The following is a 22,520-nucleotide window of genomic DNA, read 5'->3' on the forward strand; positions in this document are numbered from 1 at the left end:
TCAGAGTTTCTCACAATGACAACACAGGGGGTACTTGAGAGAAAGTGGAAAATTAACAAATGAAAGTAATAAAATATGGGGTTTTATAAAGTTTATTTTTAGTTAAACGTGATAGTCATAAATGATGACAGAAATTATATTAATGAGAACATGAACTGAAAATACAAGGGTTTGTCTTGGTTCCTAACCAGGTGGGAGATGACCGGAAATGATAAAAACTGTAGAAATTAATCTATTCAGGAAGCACAAAATACTGTTTCATTTCATTTGTTTAAAAAAAATGAGATTTATTAAAATGTGTGTAAACACTCATTCACTCACCCATCATTTTGCTCTATACAGGTGTTTTTTTCATAGAATTCAGAGCAAAATGTTGTAGTCGGACAAAGAAGGAAGTGGATTCAGAAATAAGAGAAAAGGAGTACTTGAGCCAAAAAGTTCAAAATAGTGTAGAGAGACAATATAACAGTCAAAATTTGCAATATTCCTAAACTGTTGAGTATTTATTTTGTGTGGCTAATATACAATCACTGGTTGAAAATAACATAAATCACATGGAACTCTCTACATGATCAGTGTGATGTTTTTTTTTTCTTCAAAAACCCAGTGTATACGATTAATGCAATACAAGCACAATCCACCATGGGGCAATAAATAGTTGAGCAGAGGCATTTCCAGCAACTCTCCAAGATTGTCATTTATGAGGAAAAATGCACAGGTTGTTTTCGAGAAAATTCAATCACATTGCCATTTATGGCTTGCCTTATTTTCTCTAAATGTAGTGTGTCAATGAGTTCTGTGACCCACATTTTTAAAGAGAGGGGGATTTTTTTTCTAAACCAAACTTAACTTAGCAAAACTCAGGGGATATTTCCTCTTTTTTTTTAGTATAGAACACATGAGCAATTACAACATATTAAATAATGTGCATCATATATCATATGACAGAGAACAGATCAGAGAAACAAGAAAACACACAATGACTAACAATAAAAGGAAAGAGAACTAAGAGTATTAATAATAACAATAACAAACGGCAGGAAAACGTTTAGTGGTTTTCAGGTTTCGTGTTTACATAATGAATGAATGAATGAATGAATGAATGAATGAATGAATGAATGAATGAATGGTACAGTTGAACAGACATTAACTCTGGTAGAAGGCGTTTTTAATGCTTCTGCAGGATGTGAACGTGCTACTCTGCGCATCCTCGCTGATATGACACCCCTCCTCCAGCGCGTGCCGTGCAGCTCTGCTCTCTGATTGGTGGAAACCAGCAGGACTAAAGAGGAAACCAAACCAGCTCAGAACGTGAGCGCTGTCAACTTCCCCACGACGTCGCTACTGTGGTCCACAAACCCACCATACTCTCTCCAAAAAATACTAGCTCCAGTGTGTCCCACTCTGCGTGGACGTCTTTGTGGTAGTGGTGGAGTTTTTTGGACAAGCCCGGGTGTCTTTTTGCTTGTTAGGAAGAATCCCTCACCTCTGAGTTTCCGGAAACACCGCGCAGAGGGCACCGGTGTGACTGCAAAGAGGATGGCTGCCTACAAGCTGGTGCTAATCCGTCACGGAGAGAGCTGCTGGAACCAGGAGAACCGCTTCTGCGGCTGGTTCGACGCCGACCTCAGTGAGACCGGAGAACGGGAGGCCAGGAGGGGTGGACAGGCCCTGAAAGGTACTTGGATCGTGTTTAATCAGGCTTTCTATTCTCTCCCCTCATGGATTAAGGCCTCTCCTCCTGCCTGCGATTATGCAACCCTGCAGTAGGTTATGGGAGAAGTCAGTGCAGAGCACGGTGGTGGTGTCATCAGGCAGGGATGCTGCAGATGTCCCCAAGGTTTTTTTAAAAAAAAAAAAAAATTTAGGAGCCATACATTTATTCTCAAAAGATTTTTTTTTTTTTTTTTTTTGCAAATAACTATTGTTTTGATACAGTTTAGTTTTAAAATGATATTTCCAATAGGGTACCAATTATCCAGAATTTGAATTAATAACTAATTAATTTAAACTCTTACTGGCCGTATTTAGCTAGTGGATCTATTCAGACTTGCTTTTAACTGCTAAAACTACTTTAAGCAGGAAAACTTTCATTAATACACATACTCTTTTCTTTTTATCATCTGTTATGTTGTTGTTTGAGGTTTTTGAAAAGTGCCATATAAAAATAAAGATAAAGATATATTATTATTATTACTATACATGGGTTTTGAGTGTTTTTTTTAATTTTTTTTATTAACTCTAACAAATTGGTTTAAATAACTTGCTTATGTCAAACTCAAAGCCAATGAACAAAAAGAAAACAGTATTGTACATCGCTAAAATTACAGAGTTAATAATTAAGTTAAATGCATTAGTTGATTCAAAAGTTACGAGTTTTAAATGGAAAGTTAAATAACTATGGTATATAGTAGGAGGTTGCCAGATTATATGTATATATATATATTTTTTTTTACTCAGACTGCTGTTTGGCTTTCAAATCATTGGTTTGTCAAACATACATATTTGTCCACAAGAGACAGAGGACATATTTGCAGTGCACCCTCTTGATGATATGCAAGTTTATACACTATAAATACAATGAAGGCATCCAGACTTTGAGGAAGTTTTTCTTGAGGGGTTTTCATCTGTGATCATTTAAAGGTGTCCGCAACTCTCAGATCCCTCTCTCCCCCTCCCTCCCCGCTGCTCTCTTGCCCTGCCTCCAAACTTTCCAAAGTCCCTCCCTGAGAGGAGCTAACGAGCTAACGTTAGTCCAACAGCAACGTCACAGTAATATAACATGCTCTGTTAAAAGCATATTACTGCAACGCTTCTCTCTTTCTATGTGCACACACCTCAGTAGCAGCAGCAACAACACAGTGTTACTTACAGCACCCACACGGAGGCTGCTGCGCGCACACAAACAACACATGCACTACAGAGTTCTAGTGTAAAAGATTACAAATCAAACATAATGTAAATCAAGTAGCAGTAATTACCTTTTAAGCAGAAAAGTAACCAATTCCATCTTCTATTTCTTCAGACCATACACTGTAAAAACGACGGTGCTCCACCGGAAAGGGGCTGGGACTGTGAGCAACAGCTGTCAGACAGTCCATCAAACACAATCCTGGCTCTGATTGGTTCTTTTTGCTCGGTCGCGGTGCATTCTGGCAATCTGCCAAACGCTGCAGGAGCAGCTGTTTTTTTCACACAAACTACTAGTTTGATGTAAAGCTGTCCTTTGATAGTGACAGCTTTAGCAAATATGACAAAAAGTCACTTTTATAAGAGTTGCAGACTGTACCTTTAAGAGGTTTTTTTTTTAATCTTTGATTTGACCAATTGGCCTTTGTACTGGTTGTGGAATTGATCTCATCACAACTGTTGATGCTATTGACACATGTCCAAACTATCTGCTAATTTATTTAATTTTCTTTTTCTTTTTTTTTTTTTAACTGTAGTCTTAAAAGACAAAGCAGGTATCCTAACAAGGTGTATTACTGTAGATCTGGCTCGAGAAAGTAATTTTTTCCTTTGAGGCTTAATAAAGTACATCTGTTTAAATGTGTTGTGAAGAAATTGTAGCAAAAGGATTTGTCATTAATTGATCATTCTGTGTGATTAAACTTTTACTACTTCAGCACTATTAATTGTGGCGTGTACACACACACACACACACACACACACACACACTCATGTGCAATTGCCTTGTTGTGGCTGACTAAACAAAAATGGCATGCAATGATGGTAAACTCAACTCTATCAAGAATAGAGAAATGATGGGGGGATAATGTGTAACAATACAGATTAAAGGTTGAATTTGAAATATGTAAAAATCTATGTTGATTACTGATTCATCATGTGTCTCCTTTCTAGGGCTGGGCGATATGAACCAAAACTCATATCTCGATATATTATTTTCAAAATGGCGATATACAATATTAATCTCGTTATTTTTATCTCAATAAAGTGTTATCAGAAAGATACAGTAATTCGGTGTTAAATTTGCTGATGTAAAATGCTACGCATACACATTTATTAACAAACCACTGCACAATATTTGCCACTTTTGGCTTTTTCACCTTTAAGAGACAGCACATGTGAGTGAGTTCTGTAGTGTGGCTTGTTTAGGGTAAAGTTTGGGTGAGGACACACTCCGAAATCCATCTAACTGTGCTTTTAATGCTGCTCTGAGAATTAAAGAAAGCAGCAACTCCTAAAACAAGTATTTTAATACAAAATAAGCTATAAAATGTATCAGAAATATGGAAAAATGGTTCAGGGCACTGTTTGACTGTACTCTGAATAATTTGAAGTATTTGTATGATGATTTTTGTACTGTGTGATTGTATAAATAAAAATGAGTTAAGAAAAAATATATATATCTTGATATAGGCGATATAGTCATTTTCTATATCGCCAAAATAGAAAACGTTATATATTTTGAATCACGATATATTGCCCAGCCCTACTTTAGACCCTGATTTTGTTAATTACTTAATTTTTCTGATGACCGTCTAGATTGTGGCATTTACTCATATTTTATAGTGGCATGTCATTAGTTTCAAAGTACAATGAACATTTGAGTTTATGTCCTTTCTCTGTCCTCTCAGATGCCGGCTATGAATTTGACATCTGCTACACATCTGTCCTGAAGAGGGCTATCCGCACCCTCTGGTTTGTTCTGGACGGCATCGACCAGATGTGGCTCCCCGTTCACAGGACCTGGCGCCTCAATGAGCGCCACTACGGAGGCCTGACGGGGCTGAACAAGGCTGAAACTGCAGCCAAACACGGAGAAGCTCAGGTCAAGATCTGGAGGCGCTCTTTTGACATTCCTCCCCCTTCCATGGATGAGGGTCATGACTTCTATCAGGCCATAAGCAAGGTAACAGAGGTTCAGGTTACTTTATTTGTACCCGTAGGTAGATTTTCTTTGCCGTGAAATGAGATGACTTTTTACCTTTTACCTTCTTTTTACACACAAAACACAAAACAAGAGTGTGATCAGCAAACCTTACATTGATTAAAATACCTTTGGTTCCACAAATGGATAAAATACAAAAATAAATATGCAGAACAAATAGATGGAGCAAATAAATAACTTATGTGCAAAAACATGCTATGTGTTCAGTGCTATAACAAGCAGGAACAAATCTGTTTTTAAGTCTTTTGAGTCCTACATTTTGGGACAGTGGCCACGGTTACATAATGTTATTTTATGTCAAATTAGTTATTCGGAATTAAATTATTCAGAATAAAGTGTTTTGCTTTGTGTTTACATGGAAAACTGGTTTATTTGACTTTATTCAATTCTGCTTTCGGTCTGGGGGTTGGGAAGAATTATGATTGGACGGGGGCGAACGTGACCTATCACGTTTTTGGGAAAAAACACACAAACCTTTTTTTTTTCAGCTACAACGTAGAAGACCACATGAGAACTATTTTCACTTTTATTTTGATTGTAGCTTTGAAGCAGCAGCTTGACAATAACATACGGTTTTGCTTTGGTACGCGGAGAAGGGAGGCAGACCATCATACTGTGGTCAACCAAAGCCAGTGGTTAATGCAACAGCAGTTCTACCTCCACTTTATTGGACGATGAGTGAAAACTGAACTTTATATTGATTCGCGCATCATTAGTGAAGCTCTGGTGCTTCATTCCCCGGTGAAGCCTGTTCTGTTTGCTGAGGTCTGTGTGTGTGTGTGTGTAGTAAGTTTGTGTGAATGTCCGCATGTTTATGCTTCCGTTCATCCACTCTTTTTATTATATTTGTGTCTTTTAAGGCTCTTGATAAATAAATAGTCTCGCATCAAGTCTGGGCAGCCATCCTTGATTATGTCATCACCAGCGTGGCAAGTCACGCATGCGCAGAATGACCGGAATAAACTTAAAGCGGAATTAAGTGTTCACAAGAAAGAGGAATTATTTAATTCGGGATAAACCAGCCACTTAATTTGGAAATAAGATTTTATTTGAGATTAACTTTTATTCTGAATTAAAGGTCCGATGTAAACGTGGCCACTGAACTTCTGCCCAGAGGGAAGAAGCTTAGAAGAAGAGATGACTCAGGAAGACTCAAGTGCATTGAAGTCTCGTGAAGCTCAAACCAAGCTTTGCACTTTTCTTTTTGGCAGGATCGTCGTTACGCTGACCTTACAGAGGACCAGCTTCCCAGCTGTGAGAGCCTTAAGGACACAATTGCCCGAGCACTGCCATTCTGGAATGAAGAGATTGTGCCTCAGATCAAGGAAGGGAAGAGGGTTCTGATTGCAGCGCATGGCAACAGTCTCAGGGGCATCGTCAAGCATCTTGAGGGTAAGAGGTAGAGTGGGGATGTTAGTATGTAGTGGAACCTGCGCTTCCTCACTTTTCTAGCATTAGAGTGAGAGCAGTTTGACAAAGAGGGTTTGGAAACTGCCAGAACTGTCTTTTTATTTAAGAGCCACAGGCTGGCAGATAGATAAACAGATGATAGATAGATAAATAGAGATTCAGATCAATTTCAAATGACGGCGTTGCAAAACCCCCAGTTTTTAAAATTTAAAAAGTAAGCAAACCCTGAGAGTTACCGGTTTGAATCCCATCACTGTAAGATGTTGAGCAATCCAACTGCTGCAAGGGAAAATGGGTAAAATGCAGTGAAGAATTTCACTATGGTGATTAATCAAGGTTACATATACTGTCTATTATATATTATGTGTGATTAGGATGATGACCACTGAAGTGTACTTCCAAGTTTCCCAAGATGCATTTCCAACCTACAATGCCAAAAACCTGAAGCACACTAGGGTTGCGTCCAAATAGTCCCTACTGTCTCCTTTCCTTTTCGCTGTTCCTTAATCCTGTGGATGACATCACAGGGTTAAGGAAATGAGGAATTAGGAAAAGGTCATCACGTTTATTTTGACAATCAGACACACTTCCACTAAGTGATGTAATAATCCGATGGCCGCAACGGTTAGTGACGTCTGCCGTGTTGAAAAAACTACAACTTTCCAAAAATGGACTACTAAAAGCACATTTATTACACTTTCTGCTGATATAATCTAAAAAATCACAAGGTTTGAATGTAAAACAAAGGAAAAGAGGCTACCACGCTATGTGGAACAAAAGTAAAACTAAAAGAACGTCACATTGAGAATGGTTGCTTGCACTCACCTTTCTCTGAAATATCAATTATGTTGAATAAAACATAATGTGGCTAAAAATGTCTCTAATCCCTTTTTATGTCAGTTATAATCTGATTATTTGGCTTACATATAATAAGACATGAGTTTTAAATTATTTAAAGTTGTTCAATGCATATTATTGCATTGGTAATTGACATTATCTCCGTCCCTTGTCGGACATCGCGACTTTCCGTGAGCGCTCAGTTTGCCTGTCCCTTTAAATGTTGTCACCACAAGGAATTGTGAGTCAGCATTATATCGTCTCCCATTGGCAAAGGATGCATCAGTGTTTTCCTAGGCTAAAGGAGGTTATAAAGGAAGCATTGAGCCCAATTTCCTCAGCTTGAAGAAAATGTGAACGCTGTTTATCATGGCCACTTAAACACTTCTGAGGGTTAAAGAAAAGTGGATAGGAAAGGAGATAGGAGGGACTATTCAGACACAGCCTGGGGCTAAATATCTTTGCTGATTCTTCAACTTTGTAGCTTAAAATGTTTTCGGAACTTTCCAAGTGTCCAAGTAGATTATCAACATGTGCTCATTCGATCCATAAAACTCATGTACTGTATACACATTTCATTCCGACATTTTGGAGATTCCATGCTGTCCGTCATTAACTACTGACAAATTTTATGATTATTTTCAAAACAAGAGTCCTATTTACTAAAGTGTTAAAAATGAATTAAAGACAAGAAGAGATGCTTTTGTTTTGAAAAGGGGATGTTTGATTTTTAGCTTGAAGTCGGTCTCAGGACGATTTTACATTCCCTGAATGTCCACTCACAATGCATCGTGGGGTGGCTGAGTGTGACTAGGGTGCCCACCGTGCATACTTAAAATGTCCCGATATGGTATACATCTGGGTATTTATCATCTACTCAATCGTTTCATTCTATCTAATGTGATTGTGAACACACTAATTTAGAAGTCAAACTTAGTATGAATAGTATGTTAGTATGCCATTTTGAACACGGCCTATTTAACAGGTGTTAGTTTTTATAGGAGGGGTGGGGCCAACAGTTCATGATGTAAGAACCCTCCAAAACATCACAAAGCACCATTCTCAGCCAATAACAAAAGTCGATTTTGATGGCCAGGTAATTAAACTCCTGGAAAAATTGACACAAAATTACATTCAGAATTATTAATTTGTACTGTGCAATATTTTTAATATTTTTCTATTTATGCCACCATAAATAACAAGGCAAAATTCCCTGTACTTTTCTGATTTAAGCAAAACTCTTCACCACATCTCTGTATGTTACAAAGGCGTCATAATAACATGCCTGTTAATGTTTCCCAGGCATGTCAGAGGAAGCCATCATGGAGCTAAACCTGCCCACTGGCATCCCTATTGTCTACGAGCTGGACAAGAACCTGAAGCCTTTAGGACCCATGCAGTTCCTGGGAGATGAGGAGACTGTCAGGAAGGCCATGGAGGCAGTGGCTGCTCAGGGCAAAGCCAAGAAATAGACTTTCTCTGGATGTTAGGGTACACTGTAGTCATCTGTTTATCCATCTGGTTAACAAGGTCATTTCCTGTTTGAGGCATTGCTGACTTGCACATACTTAGACACACAATGTGCACTTTATTCTATGACAGCCAATTGTACAATATGATATTTAGCCTGATTAGTTGTAACTTTTAACTAAAGCAAACATTTTGAAAATAGAACTGCTGTGATCTAATTGTCTGCTGTAGCTTGCTTTAGTTAATGACCAAATCAATGAGTTTAGGACCACTAAGCCCAAAATGGCTTTGTATTATTTGATAATTACAGTGAATGGGATTACAGTGGATTTGTTCTTTTCTTTAGAAATGGAATGGCTCTGCATTGTGCAAAAAATAAATGCAATAAGTCTAAATGTAATGAAGTCTAAAGTGTTTTTCCTATTTTTTTTTCTTTTTTTTTTCCATAACCCATCTGAAGAAAAATAACAGTTCATACTCACAAGGTAAGATGTGAGAGTTAGAATCATAAACAAGTAGTTTCCAAACTTCTGTAGATTCTTCCCATTCTAAACAAAAGATTTTTATATGCTAATTTGTCTGCACAAAATACTCATTTGGAACAAAGAACTAAGCTGTGACGAACAAATGGGCAAAATGAGGCTCTAAAGAGGAAAGAAATGGTGTACTAATCATCATATTGGTGGTTTTCTTGAGGCAGCGTGATGTGAAGAAATCCACAGCAGATAGGTGAGTTTGTGATGAATTTACTTTCAGAAAGTGTAATCCTGCTTTGTTCTTCACTAAAAAGCTTCAGTTTCTGGTCAACGTGAGGTCGTCTGGAATATACTTGACAAGTAACTCAATAGGACAATTCTCCATGTTCTCGTTTTTTTAGAATCACCCTCTTGCTCTGAAAATCAATGATCATCTCTCATTAGTCCATGCATGGATGAGAATTAGATTGTAAACATTTCATTCTATACTCTGTTTTCCCCTCATATATTTAATTTCGGTGATGCTCTCTCAAAGATATGAGAACATATTGGATATATTATTTTTGTTACGACAATGATGTACTAACATCAGATGAGGACAATAATGATAATGTTTAGCCTGATTAATCAACACCTTAATAATTTTTTTTTTCTTCAAAAAGTGTGTATTAGAGAGTGCCAAACATTCTCGTTCTCATACATTGGCAGTTTTCTGAATCAGTAATCCTGATAATGGTACCATGATTATTCACACTTTAAAGGCTTAGAATAAATTTATATCCACATTATTAACGATACAGGAGGTACAAATGTATAGGCAGCCCTTTAAACATCAGAAATATATTTTGAATCACTATATTGTACAAACATGATAAATTGTACAATATAATGATCAAAAATATTTTTTTTCTATGTGGCAGCTCTACGCTTCTCGTAATCATCCAAAATAAACCTAATCCTCAATTATTTACTTGGATATACATCATTCATTGTTTTTTAAATGAATCTCTTTCATTTTAGGTAATAATGGAAATGATAAACATTTTGTCCTAATTTTGATAGTATCCGTTTTCGAAACGTTTGCAGATAACCTATTACTATTTACTTGAAGAGTGTGCCTGTGCAAACATGGCGGATCCCCTCTGTTCGTTTTTACTTCCTTTTTACCGAAATCTCATCCTCCAATCAGATTAGGGCCAGAATCTACGTCACAGCCAATCGGCTCAGAGCTGCTCTTCTCGAAAACATGTCGCCCATGAAGTTGTGTGTTCCAGGTGAGCATGTGATTTTCGTCTTTTTATAGCTATAAACGTGACTATGGCTGACTTTTTACAACTGTATGCTATTGGTCTTGTGTTACATTATGCGTGCGACGCTCTGGTGACCTAAATTACGTTTAAAACACGCTTTAAAGAGCGTAAAATAATTCTTATTAGCAGCTGCCCCATTTGAGCACGAAGGTTTCCATAGCCTGTATTCACGTGCTCTGTCGCATCAGTTATACATGCGATTTCGAAATGTGTAACTTTTTATATCGCTAAACATATTTTAATGTGTCAACATACACATTGTGGGGTTACGGGTGTGTTCCTGAGCTGTTAGTCAGCTCTCACTTTCCAGGAGCTGCCCTACCTTTGCCTCTGGCAGATAACACATTCCTACGCTCTCTAGCTTTGACGCACCCACTAAGCTCCAGCCCTTATACACTCACTGTGGTGACTGACTGTCAGCTTCCTCTGTGTTCATGTTATGTCATATTAATGGTCAAGCTTAGTAGAGGAACTTATTAACTGTGTAACATAAACTGCTTCTAAGCAAAATAGCGTTTATGTTTGTTTTCAATGGGTTATTGTTAGAGCCCGATATGTAACAACGACCTGAATTGTTATTTTAAAAAAAGCAATAAATCTGAAATGTAATAACTGGTCAATATAATATAACAAAATGCTGAGCCCATATATATATATATATATATATATATTATGGAGCGAGCAAAACATTTTCCCCTAATAGTTTAATAATTTTATAGAGTGAGTTTTTTTGTGCATTTATATATATATTTTTTTGGATAATTATTGTTTTTTGTTGCCATTGTGATGTAATTCTGGAGTCATTTTGTGCCTTTTTGTATCTTTTTTGGTGTAGTTTTGTGCATTTCTGTTGTCACTTTGTGTATTTTGGGTCATTTTCATATTTTTGTTGTCGTTTGGTGTATTTTTCAATCAATCAATCAATCAATCAATCTTTATTTGTATAGCGCCAAATCATAACCAATGGTATCTCAAGGCACTTTACAGTAGAGCAGTCTTAAGGACGGACTCTTCATTTTATGGATACACACATATGCATATATACGTATATACACATACATATGTATCCCACACCCAACATGAATTCATCATGGCGGCAAGGAAAACCTTCTGTTAAGCAGCAGGAACCTTGTGTGGCTCCCATTCCTATGATGAACAGCCATCCACGTTATGCTGTGTTGGGTGTGTGCAGAGGAGAGGGTGGAGACAGAGCCGCTGAGACTCTGTAACTCCACACTGAGGATCCCACGGACCTGCAAGACAAAAGCCAGAAGGAGTACAGGAGCAAACACACAAGGGAAGAAGCAGACATAGAGGGAGTGTTTGAGAGAGGAATGGGACCCTCTCCGGTCCCTCTCTAGCCTAAATGACCTCTCTCTTAACGCCCTCTCCAACCTCTCTCCAACCGAGCATGCCAGACCCCCCCCCCCCCGGCAGTCTATGCCTATTTTTCTCTGTTGGAGTCATTTTGTGTGTTTTTGGAGCCTTTTTGTGTATTTCTGTTGTGGTTTTTTTTGTACTTTTTGTATATATATTGTTTACTTTTTTGTTTTATTTTACTCATTTCATTATAAATACTGTGTGTGTGTGTGTGTGTGTGTGTGTGTGTTGGTTGTCATACCTACTCACAATACCTGCAACTTTATATACACCTGCTTAAATTTGCTTTGCCCAATTGCATGTTTTAATGTTTTAATCAGGCTGCCTTCAGGCTGCCTTCAATTGTCAAGGTTAGGGGTATTTTGTCTTGCGGTACGTTATCAATACACTGGCACCGAATATCGATTTAAAATAATAATAAAAAAAATCCCTTTTTACACAAGTTAAGCACTAAGCACAAGTTAAATGTTCTCAGGTTTTCAAGTTTACAAATAATAAATTGATTTTAGTATTGGCACTGACATGTATCTGCAGTCTGCATTGCAGGTTTAAGGTGGACTTTACACATGGTGGTAAATGGTAAATGGACTTGATTTATATAGCGCTTTATCACCACACTGAAGCAGTCTCAAAGCGCTTTACATATCAGCTCATTCACCCAATCACTCTCACATTCACACACCAATGGGACGGGACTGCCATGCAAGGCGCTAGTCGACCACTGGGAGCAACTTAGGGTTCAGTGTCTTGCCCAAGGACACTTTGACACATAGTCAGGTACTAGGATCGAACCCCCAACCTCTCGATCAGAAGACGACCCACTACCACCTGAGCCACGGTCGCCCTGGTGGTCAGTATAAGTTAAAATGTGTGCCCAGGTTTTCATAGACCACCCAGTTGTTTATATTATAATGCACTGACTGAAATGTTTATTTTTCATATGCAGTGAAATTTTCCAGTTTTCATAAAACAAGTTCATTCTGCTTGTTTTGCAGCACTGATACTGATATGTGTCCGTGTTTACAGAGAAGTTGATAATACCAGCACTGAAATGAGTATTTTCTGCATTCATGTTGTTTTTAATGATTTAAAGTTAATTTGCACAAACATCATGAACAATATTTTGGTGAAGCATTATTTTGTAACGGTCTTCTCTTAAAGATTTGAACATAAAACAACAGTTGTGGTCAGTGTGTGTTAAGAAGAGCCACTGTGCAGTACGCACTTTGTTTTACTTTGCTGTTGTTCATGTGAAATTGATCGACAATGTTTTGTAATTCCTGTGAAATGGAGTCAGTGCAGTAGATCAATTCTGAACTTCTTCAGTGACAGATATTGTAATGTATAGTGGATGAAAGTTTCAGCTATATGTTGATTATCGCAGAATCGCTGTATTGTGATAATGCCGTTATTGTGGTAAAAAGGTTTACAATATATCGTATCGCGAGGTACCTGGCAATTCCCAGCCCTTGTCAAACTTGTGTGACTGAGTGTGTTGGAGGGTTGATCCGGCCAGGTTGCAGGAATGTTCTAAAACAAGGAGAAATGGACTCTTGAGTATTATTTTGTTTTATTATTGATTCTTTACTTTTTCTTGAAAGGTTTCTCTTTTTTTTCCACAACCTTGTTGATGCTGAATATTTACAAGAAATCTTATGTAATTTCCCCATGTCTTTTTGCCCTCAGGGGACAAACTGTGCAGTGTGGAAGACTGTATTCCCGGCACAGGAGTGTATCATCGACATGGCTACATCTACTCCTCACTCGCAGGCTACGTGCTGAGGAAAAACGAGGGAGAGGAGGTGAGCGGGGCGGGTAAAGAAACCTATGAGAGCAGTGAAACATGAGGGTGTGACTGATTACAGCTGGTGCTCAACAATACTGACACCATCAAACTACTTCATTGATGAAGAATGTCCAACATTTTTCTCCCTCATGTCAGAGCTGAACAGGTTTCCTCTGACACATGCTGTACGTGCTTTGCTTTGGTTACAGTTACCAGTGATTTCAGTGGTGCGGGAAACAGAAGCACAGCTACTACCTGATGTTGGAGCAATAGTCACCTGCAAGGTAAGCATTGCAGGCACTTGTTGCTTTAGAAGAATAGAATACAACTTTGTCATTGCAACATCCCAAAATCTCTTCAGTCGGTGTAAACAACAAGAATTTTAAATAGAAAAATAAGAAACAAAGATAAGAGTGCAAAAAAATAAAATTAACAGGGTGAGTGCAAAAGCTACCATGAAAAAAAATTATCATTAATTAACTCATTCACTCCCAGCTCTTTTCAGAGCAGCCAACCCATTATTGCCAGGCGTTTTGGATGATTTTCACAGATTTTTTAAGACTTACAGAATATTTGACTCTCTAGTTTCATCAAAAAAATAATTTGTTTCTAGCTTGTTTCTAGAGCTGGGCGATATATCGAATATACTCGATATATCGCAGCTTGTAGTCTGTGCGGTGTTGAAAATGACCATACCGTTAAACTCGCGGACTTTTTTTTTTGATTTTTTTTTTTTTTTTTTTGAAATGTCATCTTAATGACAACATGCACAAAATGGCACTATTTGTTTTAAAATATTGTAGTGGCATTATGTACAAAAAGTGCACTTTAATTTTGTGTTTTGAAATGCCATGTGAGTTGCATCCTGCACTAATGTCTTGTTTTGAAATGTCTCTGTGACAATTTTGCACAGAACGTGCACTTTCTGTTGACAATTTTATGTTTGAGCCACTCACTGTTTCATAAATACAGTTATGTCAACTTTGACTTAGTTGTGATATCCCCTTTTTTGCATGAAAGTTTAAAATTGGCATATATTAATGCAGTATGATCAAGAATGTTTTAATGTAGACATATAGAATCATCATACTGGTGTGATTTTGTGCATCAGTGTTAATTCAAGGGTAATGCAAAATATCGAGATATATATCGTGTATCGTGACATGGCCTAAAAATATCGCGGTATTTATAAAAGGCCATATCGCCCAGCCCTACTTGTTTCATTCTTCCGTAATTAGCAGTTGAATAGAGGTAAGTTTCACACAAATCGTTAGTTTGTGACAAAAAGCTGAAAAAAATCTTTGAAGTTGTTTTTTGCTTTAGGGACACCTCAACATTGGTTTCCTTCTATAAAACTACAAAAACAACACTGAGATCAGGCTTTTAATGGCAAAATTATTATTATTTTGCTATCTACAGTAGGTCAGAATTGAATAGATTTCTTACTGTATTTTGGCCTTTCTCCAAGTCTTTCCCCCGTCAGTCTCCCCACACGCAACTTCCTCATTCCGGACATGCCGAGTCTCACCGCTTGCCCCGTTTTTTGATCGTTTTCTTTCACCATCACGACATTCTCAATAGTCCACTTAGTTCTACACATGTTGTGGTTGAGTGTGAGCTGCTGGAAACTTCATCATCAACTCTCGTAGCGCCATTTTCTGTCTCGTAAACTCCTTTCCTCTCCCTCTGAGCTCTGCCCATAACGGGTGATCTTTCATCCAAAGGTGCGCTGTTGGTCACTGCATCATGATACAAGTTAGATATACACAGGAGAGCTTTGTCACACTGTCTCCTAGCAACCCCAGTTGAAAAACACAATTAACGTCTTTAGACGTCTTTGGCAGTCATTGAGTTAAAGGATGACCCCAAGCATACATGTTCTCTATCTGATATCTGTAATATCAATCATAGTTTAGCTCTACTACTACACAAACTTCGAGTACCGGTACATTAACTCAATTTTAATTCACTAGTGTCCAAGTAGACTTTACTAGTGAAGAAAAATATGTCACTAGTAGTACTTGTAAGCTTTATTTGCTAATAAGGAAGTGGGGAAAAAGCAAATTCACTCTTCCCATTGGCTTTTAAAATATTACAACCAATCAGAAAGCTGGATTTGATTATAATCTCTTGTCTACTGGTACTACTGGTGAACATTTTGGCTTTACTGGTATTCTAAAAACAGTCTACCGATGATGATTGATTTTATTTGTCATGCACAAGCGTGCCCAGCCCACCTGGGCTTATAAGACACTGACTCAACATAAGCAATAAAACCTCTTCTTTCCCACACTTTACAAATTAAACAAACAAAAGCAAAAGTGTCTTTTCTATAAAGCCAACTCGTAATCTTCCCCTCAGGCATCCAAAAAACATCTGTGTTAGACAAATGTACACGTTTAAATAAAATATTTCGTAAATCAAAATAAAGTGGACAATGCAGGACAAAATGAGACTCATCCTCTACCACCTCCAAATCGCACACAGAACAGAGTAGACTACTATTACTACTAGTGAGATTTTGAGTTTACTAGTTGTATTAGTAAAGGTTTTGGCGCACTAGTGCGCAGGTAGACTTCATCAGTAAGCCTAAATCTTCTATTAGTACTAGACCATTTTGTGTTACTAGTTGACTTGAAATATGCTCCTGTTAAAAACTCAAAACGCTTTAGTACTTTCAAAACTTTATTTTCCAGCTTCATACAAACAAGTGTAACAGTAATAAATAAAATGTACAGACATTAATGATGCACACTCATACATTCATTAATCTAACTTACTATAAACAAGAGAAATGATTTACAGTCAATTCCCAGGTCACATTCTTTACTTGCTGACATAACAGTGACTTATTTTATTGTAATACCATAGTTGTTTTTATTTACATTTTATGAAATCAAAAAAGGCCTATAGGGTCTTTTTTTATGTAGTTCACATCAGCGAATCCAGGGGAATTTGACCTAATGTAGGATTCGTTTTCCTATAAAATCGCTGCTTTTATGAACATGTAAATAAAGTCAGGCTAATTCTAATTCTATTTGTTTCGTTTCCAATTGAATCAACATTTCTGACAGAGGGTTTATTGACGTGAGAAAGAACAGGAAACATTAAAAACGACTCGTGCACAGACAGTGTATGACAGAAAACAAGGTTTCCGCATGTTCAGGGCAGACAATGCAGCTAAGTTTTCCCTGAGCGCGGCCTTCAGGGAGAACAAGCTGTGACACGTCGAGAAGAGGTCAATTACATTTTTCAATTACAATTCCGTCTTCAATTATCTATGTTAAATTAATACTCGAATACGATTAGGTTGACTGGCATTTTTTCCAATTACAACTAAAATTACAATTATTATTTTTCCTCGTAAGACAATTACAATTACATTTCAAATTGCTAAAGTTCAATTACAATTTATCACAATTACTGAGCCTTGTCTTAAATCAGCGATAAAATACACTAAAAGAAATTACCGTATTTATCATTCAATGTGTTTTTCGTCTTTTAGTTACTTTGTTAGGCTTAATTATTAATGAAAATATTGGTTTTTGGTGTTGGGTGTCTGAGCCTTTTTCTTTCTGTATACCCCTAGATTTGATTATTTATTTATTTACTTTGAATGGTAAAATGATCCTCAAGAAAACTGACAGGTAGTGGGAAAACATTAAACATATTTAATGATTAACTACGTATGTGTGTAAGCCATAGAACTGTAACATGATTCCCCAGTTATGCATTTAAATACATTGTAATTGACAGTTTTTAGAAAATGTTCATGATCATTACGAAGTCAATTATCTCAACTACAACAGCGAGAGATTTTTACAATTCCAATTATAATTGTCACTACTGTAATTAATGATCAATTACGCAATTACATTTATGATTGACTTCAACCCTGCTACTAACTACTGAATTAATCAGTTTTCCAGCGATTCATTTTTTTCTCCTTGTTGATTACCATTATCTTTCGACAGGTCACCAGTATCAACCCCAGATTCGCCAAAGTCCACATCCTGTACGTGGGCTCCACACCACTGAAGGACCGCTTCAGAGGGACCATCAGGTAACATCTCGCTCTCACTGACCTCTAGCTCTGTTTTAGTTTGACCTTTTTTAAAAACAATACATAAATAAAAATTCTGCCAATTCAGGAAAGAAGACGTGCGTGCGACAGAAAAAGATAAGGTGTGTTTTTAGAGACATTTTATTTAAGTCTCCTCTTCACTTACATCTCATGAGCTTGTCTCGCTGCTTCCAGGTGGAGACGTACAAAAGCTTCAGACCTGGGGACATCGTCTTGGCTAAAGTTGTATCCTTCACGTCACCCATCAGCTCATATCTTAGTCTTGTTTCTTTTTTTTTTTAATTCCAGTGATGTTATTTTTGTTCCAGTGTGAAGGGTTGTAATTGACAGATGTACAGGTTCTAATGATAACATTTAAATCCAAGGCTTAACCACTTCCTGATTGAAAGCTTGAGCCCGGGTTCACATACTTAAGTCCTTTCTGTGTGGAGTTTGCATGTTCTCTCTGTGTCTGTGTGGGTTTTCTTTCAACAACTCTAGTTTCTTATCACCATCCACTAGTGGTGTGCATTGCCATGAATCTTACGATACGATTCACGATTTGCATGTCATGACACGATATACCCCGATACTAAACTATACGATATATATCGCAATATCAAAAATGTTAAATTTCAGCTTTACAAGTACAAAATGGTGTTAAATGATACAATCTTTCTTTTTTTTTTACTTGCGAGAGCAACTAAATGGTAACTAACTGTAATTCAAGTACCATTATCAAAAAACAAGTATATACAGTATATGTGTGTGTGTGTATATATATAAAACATTTTACACATATAACAAGGTTTGTTTTTTTAACTGTCAAATTACATTTTTCAACAATAGACTCTTGTTTTGTTACGCAATTAAATTTTTTTTTGATTTAAAAAAAAAAAAAAAAACATTTAATGACAATTGCACAGTGAAATATCACTATATATCGCCAAACTGATTTTTTCTTACACCCTTACCATCCAAAAACATGAATGTTAGGTTAAATGCAGTCTTTATGTTACCCGTGGGAGTTAGTGTGACTGGGTTGTCTCAGTCTGTCTGTTTGTGTTTGGCCTGTGATGGACTGGCCTCCGGTCCAGGGTGTACCCCTCCATCTAGTACCCATAAAGAGCTGGGGATAGGAAGTCGTATACTCCTGCCTGAACAGGAAGCAGCATGTCAGATCTTGAGATGAACAAACGGTTAAATTCTTGACCCTCGGCGACAGATTTCCCTCGGTGACGTTCAATCAAATTACCTGCTGACAACGGCAGAGAACGAGCTCGGGGTTGTGGTGGCGCAGAGCGAAGCAGGTACATTTTTATCTAGGAATTAAACATGGTTTATATATTGATACTGTATACATGTATACTGTACAAAAAGCTGCCCAATAAGATTTGCAGGTGAGTCAGTGAGTTTTTGTAAAGACTGCAACATCCCGAATGCACTGTTCTTTACATTGTTTACTTTTATTTTGTTTTAATTCCTTTCCTCACATTGCTGGAGGGTTTACATTTGCAGTGTGTGAACACACAGATTGACTCTCTTTATGGCAGAGTCTGTGGGAACTTTCATCACACGAGCCAAAAACTAAGCAGACTGAACGCAAACTGTCAACATTTTATGTTGCTTCACCATCTGACTTGGCATTATGATTTTTTTTTTATGGAATATTATACAGCAGTTAATTCTGACCAAGTAATTTGATTGGATAATAGCCATTCCAAGAGTGCTGATATAGGGCAACAACAGCACTGGGACTTCTTACGGTTCATATCATTCCTCTGTACGGCTGATCTGAATACTGTTGCATGTTGGGCTACACGCCGCAGTACACTGTGTGCTATAACTATAAATATACAAATAACAAACACATCAAAATCACTTATTACTGTTGACTAATAAAATGCGCTTGTAGAACTGTTGTATAAAAGCAATATCACACTCGAGCTCGTGCTGTTGTGTTAAAATTTCAGCACAACTTCTTGTGTGATATTTTTAAACTATACTCTAGAACAGGGGCTCTCAACTGCTCTCACCCTGGGACCCACGTTTTGCCACAGTCATTAAATCGTGACCCACTTTATTTTTAGAATTCAACCAACCAAATTTAGTTTTTCAAAAATAGCAGTTGAAAATAAACATATGTAATCTTTTTTAAACATAAATCTACATATTTTCCTGTGCAACATGCATTTCACAGCATACCCGTCAAAAGAAAATGTTCTTTAAAAATAAAAGACAAGTCCAACATGAGAGATATTAAGAATTTATTTGTTTTTGACCAGCTGTCAGCGACCCACCAGTTGAGAATCACTGCTCTAGAAAAACCTGTTATTTTTAGCTTCTTTCCCTTAATAAATGTAAAAGTTTTTAAAAACTCAATGCATCATCCACAATTTTTCATTTATTTATTTTTTGTTAAAGATAAAACTTTTTTTTAAAATCGTGGTGACGTTGATAGGTTTAGGTACAGGCATCTGATGACGTGTGGATTACTACACCACAGAGAAAAAGGGGCATTTATATTAAAGATGATGGTTTAACTGCAGTCTGCTGATTTGCTTCAAACTGTTTTGTAAACGATGAAGCAGGTAATTGAATAGTTACCACAGAGTTCAAAGAAACCGCAGTCACGCTTCTAATTTCTGCTTTCAACTTATACATCCAAAATATTATCCTTCATAAAATGACTTACTTCTAGTTTATTTGTATAGATTCTGCATACAAAGCTACTTTTTTCACTGCGCCTGTAAACACCAGGGTTTGGGTCAATTATAATTGTAATGACGTAATTGATAATGAATTACACTTATGATGTAATGTTGCTGTTGTAATCATAATTGAATTGTAGTTTAGTTCAGATGTTTAACTTTGTAATTGGCATAGAAATCATAAAAACTGTCAATTATAATTTAAACACAAAACTGGGGAATTATGTAACAGCTCTACACATACGTAGTTTATAACAATTATAGTTTTGCTGTCATTTCTCCTGAGAATCATTTTACCATTTAAAATCGAGGCGTATACTGACCGAAAAAGGCTCAGACACCCACACCAGAAATATTAAAAACTAATATTTTCATGGATTAGGAAGCCTAACAAGGCAACCAAGAGATGAAGAAAATAATTAGATGATAGATCATATTTATTAGTGTGTTTCACAGCTGATTTAAGACATGCTAACAGAAAGCTAACACAGGAGGAAAGTTACGTTTTATGGGTTTATTTATTTAAGACAGTAATTTTGATTAATTGAAATTTGAACTATAGTAATTCAAAACATAATTTTAAGATAATTGTAATTTTAATTGTAGTTGGAGAAAATGTCAGTCCTTGTAATCATAATTGAGTTGTAATTGAACTTGGATAATTGAAGACATACTTGTGATTGAAAAATGTAATTGACCCCAACCCTGGTAAGCACAAATTTTGAAGTTTTGTTTGCAATTTCAGATTAAAAGGTTCCTCCTTTCTTTTGTACACAGGCGCTCAAATGGTTCCAATCAGCTGGTGTGAGATGCAGTGCCCACTAACTCAGGGCAAAGAATTTCGCAAAGTGGCCCGAGTGCAGCCCGAGTACCTCCACGCCTGAGAGCGCTGATACCACGTCCCCCACATGGAACACACAACTTCCCCTCGCAGCCTCACTGCAGGGACGGGTGACACTCAATGGCTACTTTAAAAAAAAAAAAAAACGAGTGTTTTTTTCTTTAGTTCAAAGTTGCAACAGTGAAGGGACCAAAACTGCACAAACCGTCAAGATGTAGTTATTTCACTGGCGGTCAGCAGAGGGCGCTTGGTTTCCTTCAAACCTTTCGTTTAGGGACTGTATCAGTTCACGCAGGTTAGCAAAGGTTCGTTTCCTCACATGTGCGGGGCTTGTTTTTAGCAACACAACAGATGTTACAGTGAGGAGCAACTCGTGCAGATGCAGCAGAGGAAAATTAACACTTTACAGAAAGATTAAAGCTGAGATTAACTACCAGAAATGCTAGGAACAGAGAAACATACCTTTATTTTTTCAATGCCTGAAGGAAATGTAAAAGTTTTTCTTCTTCTTGCAACTTTTCTGTTTGAAAAGGATTATGACTTTTATACGTTGTAATGAAATCCAATGACAGCTGTTATACTGAATATGAGCCAACACCCAGCTATTGAGTATTGAAGTAAAACTTTTGTGATGGGAAAATTGTTTTGTGTTTTTCTTTCCTGTACATTATTCGAACTGAACAATGTGATAAAATAGAAGAAACAAAATAAAAACCAACAAAACATCACTGCTTCTTTTTGTAAAAATATTTTTTGTAATGGCTTGTCTTTTTCCACCCATCACACAGTTTTTATTTGCATCTCATAGAACATGACCAAGATGGTGTCACTCCCATCCTTTACTTCTATCCTAACCCTTTGAGATTTGTATTTCCCCCCTAATAAAGTCTTATCCATGTGATAGACAGAGGTTTTTGAGACCTCTACATCCTTGGTGTGATTTAGTTTTATTTTTTTAATGGGGAAAAACCTGATGTATTCAATCAGATACATGCATTGTTGTACAGATAATCCCACCAGGGTTCAGTAATTCATCCACCAGAGGGTCTTCACTGAGACCTCCAACATGGCAACTATCAACCAGTGACTCACGTGTGTCCATTTTGAAAAAGTTAAGCAAAAAAAAAAAACCTTTTAAATCGTGATGTAAAATTACTTATTTTATAGCAAAACTGTTGAAAATGCGTATTAAAATAAATACTCTTGTTATAAGACCATTACAATAGTCCAATCTGCTGCAGATAAAAGCATAGATCAGTTTCTCCTGATCTTTCTGAGTCATTAGCATTTAGAATAATGACTGATCCAAGCATTAATTAATACA

At 37.0% G+C, this 22,520-nt stretch overlaps 2 protein-coding genes across 2 annotated transcripts; both read left to right on the top strand.

Moving 5' to 3' along the window:
- Positions 1–1,259: 1,259 nt before the first annotated feature.
- pgam1b (phosphoglycerate mutase 1b) lies at positions 1,260–9,029 on the top strand. Its single transcript, XM_028445288.1, has 4 exons — positions 1,260–1,678; positions 4,599–4,873; positions 6,124–6,304; positions 8,462–9,029. The coding sequence occupies exons 1-4, from the start codon at positions 1,540–1,542 to the stop codon at positions 8,629–8,631; spliced, it is 765 nt and encodes a 254-aa protein (XP_028301089.1). The 5' UTR covers positions 1,260–1,539; the 3' UTR covers positions 8,632–9,029.
- Positions 9,030–10,235: 1,206 nt separating this feature from the next.
- exosc1 (exosome component 1) lies at positions 10,236–21,924 on the top strand. Its single transcript, XM_028445300.1, has 8 exons — positions 10,236–10,379; positions 13,482–13,597; positions 13,791–13,865; positions 17,556–17,644; positions 17,733–17,766; positions 17,840–17,890; positions 18,870–18,954; positions 21,133–21,924. The coding sequence occupies exons 1-8, from the start codon at positions 10,352–10,354 to the stop codon at positions 21,237–21,239; spliced, it is 585 nt and encodes a 194-aa protein (XP_028301101.1). The 5' UTR covers positions 10,236–10,351; the 3' UTR covers positions 21,240–21,924.
- Positions 21,925–22,520: the final 596 nt, after the last annotated feature.

This window comes from Gouania willdenowi, chromosome 1 (genome assembly GCF_900634775.1).
Source record: "Gouania willdenowi chromosome 1, fGouWil2.1, whole genome shotgun sequence".
Classification (NCBI taxonomy): domain Eukaryota; kingdom Metazoa; phylum Chordata; class Actinopteri; order Blenniiformes; family Gobiesocidae; genus Gouania; species Gouania willdenowi.